General features: G+C 46.1%; 1 protein-coding gene across 1 annotated transcript; it reads right to left on the bottom strand.

Annotated features, from left to right (window-relative positions):
- Positions 1-253: 253 nt before the first annotated feature.
- LOC147615249 (uncharacterized) lies at positions 254-3559 on the bottom strand. Its single transcript, XM_086778976.1, has 2 exons — positions 2282-3559; positions 254-2251 (listed from the first exon to the last, which is right to left on the bottom strand). The coding sequence occupies exons 1-2, from the start codon at positions 3557-3559 to the stop codon at positions 587-589; spliced, it is 2943 nt and encodes a 980-aa protein (XP_086635102.1). The 3' UTR covers positions 254-586.
- Positions 3560-4477: the final 918 nt, after the last annotated feature.

Here is a 4477-nt window from a genome sequence, read left to right as displayed (position 1 = left end):
GTGCCTTTGTGTCATCTAGCCCCTTATAGGGCAATTAGGGATAGTGCCTTTGTGGTTGTAGATTTAGCCCGTGAGTGAAGGTTTAAGTTAAGGTTTAGTGCCTTTGTGTTTGTAGATTTAGTGTGGCACTAGATGCTAGAAGACATTGTGGAAAAAAAAAATTTTATGACAAATTTGAAGTGCAACATAAATTTTTATATATTTCAAGAAAATTTTCAAGGTCCCATGTAGTAATCATAAAAATTTCCAAGGCCATATGGTTAAACCCTTCAATATGCAAGCCTTAGATCAATAACCCCATAAAATTGTCATCAAAGATTGTAATTTTAAAGCCTGCTTAAGATTTGGACACTTCAATTGGCGGCTTTGAAGTGTTGATTTTCTTGAAATGTTGCTTGATTAGGCCAAGATATTAAACTTAGATTAGCTTGTGCTAATGACATATGTGTGTGCTTAACCAGCTTAAGCCTTGTATTTAGACCACCTCATCCTTAACTAGATTGGCTTATGCTATGAGTGGGCCTAATCAGCCTAGGCATTGTTAGCATTGTAAGATTGTAGAAAGTTCTCCAAAAAAAAATTGGAATTATGGATGCATATACTGGAGGCCAGGCATTTTGTGTTGTTGATCATTCTGATCTGGGTGGCTATGTGATGGTGATGGTGATGGTGATGGTGGTGGTGGTGGTGGTGGTGGTGGTGGCGGCGGCGGCTGTCGTGGTGGTGGTGGTGGTGGTGGTGGTGATTGTGATAATGATGGTGATCTGGATGATGAAGTAGAATCAGGACTATCCCTTCGACGGTAATTTACAAACTGTGGAGCCCTCTCTGCACCCACATTGGTACTCATCATTAGATCAGCAGGAGTTGAAGAAAGTGCTGGTCCCCTCTGTTGCTGATAAGGTGAAGTCACATGTGCATTCACATGCTCTAACAGTTGATTCCTTGATGGGTATGGTCCTGCTGCAATGGAGAATGGATCTGATTGATAGGGCTGTACAGGAGTGGTTGGGGTCAGATTGTTGCGCGGGCTTGATGGCATTACTTGCCTATGTGAATTTGATGGGGAATTGATGTTGTTTTGGTGATGCACAGAAGGTGCTGCTCCTTGATGTTGAGTTGCATGCAGGGCATAAGTCATGCTTGTTGATGGTTGAGAAGGGAGCCTATAGGTGCTCTCAATGGGAGGTGATAGTGCATTGATAGAACTTGCACCAGGGTGTGGTCCTTGAAAAACCTGTTGTGGAGTTTGTGGAGGTCTTGAAACTTGCATTTGCGGTGACATGCGTGGAACAGCCGAAGGGGCAGGTGGTCCCCTGGCATTAAGAGTTCGGGGTAAGACGGAGAGTGCTTGATAATGTGGAGTTTGCTGCATAAGAGATGCATGTAGAGGTGGTGTGTTCATAAAAGGTACAGATGATGCCCTGCCATCAAGATTTGGGGGTGAAACTGAGCGTGCTCCACGAGACGGGGTTTGCTGCGTAGGAGATGCATGTACAGGTGATGTGCTCAACCCTGGTATAGCATGTGGTGTGCTCAACCCTGGTATATCATGTGATGCCGCGCCGTGAAGAGTTGCAGCTTCATGAGATACTTGATGTGGAGTTTGTTGCACACGAGGTACATGATATGGAGCTGGTTGCAAATAAGATGCATGAGGTGGAGTTTGTTGCACATGAGGCACATGATGTAGAGTTGACTGCATATGAGATGCATGATGTGTAGTTTGTTGTACACGAGAAGCATGAAATGGAGCTGGTTGCACATGAGAGGCATGATGAGGAGCTAGTTGCACACGAGATGCATGATGTCGAGCTTGTTGCACCTGAGGGCCATGATGTGGAGTTGGTTGCACATGAGATGAACGATGTGGAGTCGGTTGCACAGATAATTGAGGAGCACGTTGAGCTACAGCAGGTGATACACGTACTGTAGGTGTATTATTTCCAGGGCCTTTGTTGGTATCAGCTGAATGTACCGGACTTCCTTCAGGCCACCCTTGATTAGTCTGCACACGGCTAGGGGAAGATTGGAGTGATTTTAGGGAGTCATGAGAGGAGCTTTCATGTGTTGTAGTGTCATACATGGAGGGAGATGAGCTTGCAGATGGTGTAGTGTCGTCCATGGAATCAGAAGAGCTTGCATCTGTTGAAGTGTCATACATGGAGCAATGACTGTCTGGCTTCTTTCTTTGAGGCGCACCAGGTGGAGCTCGTTGCACCTGAGGTACATGATGTGCAGTTGGTTGCACCTGAGGTACATGATGTGCAGTTGGTTGCACATGAGATGCATGATGTGGACTTGGTTGCACAGGTAAATGAGCACCACGCTGAGCTACAGCAGGCGATACCCGCATTGCAGGTGCATTTTTTGTAGAGCCTTCAGTATCAGCTGAATGTTTTGGACTTCCTTCAGGAAACCCTTGATTAGTCTGCACGCTCCTAGGTGATGATTGAAATGATTTTAGGGACTTGTGAGAGGAGCTTGCATGTGTTTTAGTGTCATACATGGAGCGAGAAGAGCTTGCAGGTGTTGTAGTGTCGTACGTGGAGCGAGAAGACCTTGCGGGTGTCGTAGTGTCGTGCGTGGAGCGAGAAGACCTTGCTGGTGTTGCAGTGTCGTCCGTGGAGCGAGAAGAGCTTGCATGTGTTGTAGTGTCATACATGGAGCAATGACTGTCTGGACTCATTCTTGGGGATCTACTTGGGTAGCTACTACTACTAGTACTCCAGCCATGACTAACCCTCGACTGCTCGGCTGCCCTTTGGCAAAGGTCGATGGATACCGGGGGTGGGCGTTTACGAGAATCAGCTGCATGATCAGAACCATGATTAGTATTCTTTGGGGAAGGATTGAGGCCATGATTAGTACCTTGTGGGAAAGGATTAGGACCATGATTATAACAATGGGGGGGAGGATTATGGCCATGACCTGTAACATAGGGGGGAGGATTAGGGCCATGACCTGTACCATGGGGGGAAGTAGTATGGCTATGATGAGTACCAATGGGGGGAGAATTAGGGCCATGGGAAGAAGGATAGGAGCCATGATTAGTATCACGGGGGGGAGGATTAGTGCCATGATTAAATGGAGGGAAGGGGACGTTATTAGCTTCCTCAAGTGCAGCCCTTGTGGAAGCGCGAGTGTTGGGACGATGCCGCGCTTCTGCTTTAGCAGCAGGGGGGCCAACACGCCTGCGCGTGGTGGGCGCCCTTGCTTCCGCTTGTACAGTGGCAGAAGGGTTTTGATCTCCGATCTCGATGCCTTTGGACAGTGAGCGTTTACGAGAATTAGGGCCAGGATTAGCACCCTTTGGTGGGGAAGGATTAGGGCCACGACCTGTACCATTGGGGGAAGGATTGGGATTAAGTGGCCTTTCGCTTGGGACCTGTGCAGCCCTGGCAAAAGCGCGAGTGACGGGGCGATGGCGCACTTCTACGTTCGCAGGGCGCCCACCACGCCTCCGCCCACCAGGCGCGGTGGGTGCCCTTGCCTCCCGTTCTACAGCAGCCTCCGGCCCAGAAGGCGGCGGTCGGGTTTGATGCCCTGACTGATCCATTGCAACCGGTTTTGGAGCTCATCCTGCTATCTTGATCCTAGATGACCGCTACCAAACGTTGCCGCCCCTTTCCCCTTCACACACATCCGCTTGCTGCAGAATCTGTCTATTTGGAATGGTTTAGTCCCCCTTCACACGCATCCTCCGGGCTACAAGACCCCGGGTAAGCGTGGTGTCTACGTGTTGCCTATGTGGTCGGCTCGAAAAAGCATTTGGTAATCTATAAGAGAGCATTAACGTGTGAATTGTGAAAAGTTTGTGAGCAATGTAAGATTCCTCCTCCAACCCCTCAAGATGTCCAGTTTCTTCCCCTGTAATCAATCCCCTTTTCAGAATAATAACAGATCTTGTTTTTATCTGTTTTGGTTTAGAGAGAGAAAATATTCTACAGAGAGATAATTCAGTTTCTAGATATCTTTGGATAGAAAAATATCACTTCTTATTAAAATGATCTCCCCTGAAACAGAAATTCAAAAAGAACTTTCCAGTGTGCAATTGGAATAAATTGAAAATAGGTAAAAAGGACCTTAGCCTGAGGGTCGAGATTTTCTAAAAATTTTGGATTAAGGTTTTTATGGACCAATAAGATTAATCCAAATATAGGGAGGAGATAAATTGAAGAATAAAAGAAAATCTCCCCAAAATGAGTAAATACTCACATAAGGACAAGGTTTATTAGTTAAAAAAGAAGAGATATTTAGAGGAAATGATGCATTTTTGATACCTCAATGTGGAGAATTTTCCTCTCATGAAGGAGGTGCCTATTTCACATGTGTGGATGAGTTTTAAACTCACAAATAATGAGATATTTTCATCTCTCCTCTCCCCTGTTTTATCTAGATCCAAAAAGTAAGGTAAACTGATCTAAAAATGGTTTAAAAGTGACCAAACTGATCTGAAAAATTCTAGAATCAGTTT

This window comes from Cibotium barometz, chromosome 40 (assembly GCF_041138505.1).
Source record: "Cibotium barometz isolate CiBa-2024 chromosome 40, ASM4113850v1, whole genome shotgun sequence".
NCBI classification, from domain to species: domain Eukaryota; kingdom Viridiplantae; phylum Streptophyta; class Polypodiopsida; order Cyatheales; family Cibotiaceae; genus Cibotium; species Cibotium barometz.
This window is presented reverse-complemented; position numbering and strand designations above follow the sequence as displayed.

Excerpts from the sequence above, each read along its gene's own strand:
- LOC147615249 (XM_086778976.1), bottom strand. The coding sequence starts at position 3,559 with ATGGATCAGTCAGGGCATCAAACCCGACCGCCGCCTTCTGGGCCGGAG. Across the intron at positions 2,252-2,281 it reads GTCCACATCATGCATCTCAT|GTGCAACCAACTGCACATCA; the intron begins GTGCAACCAACT and ends CATGTACCTCAG.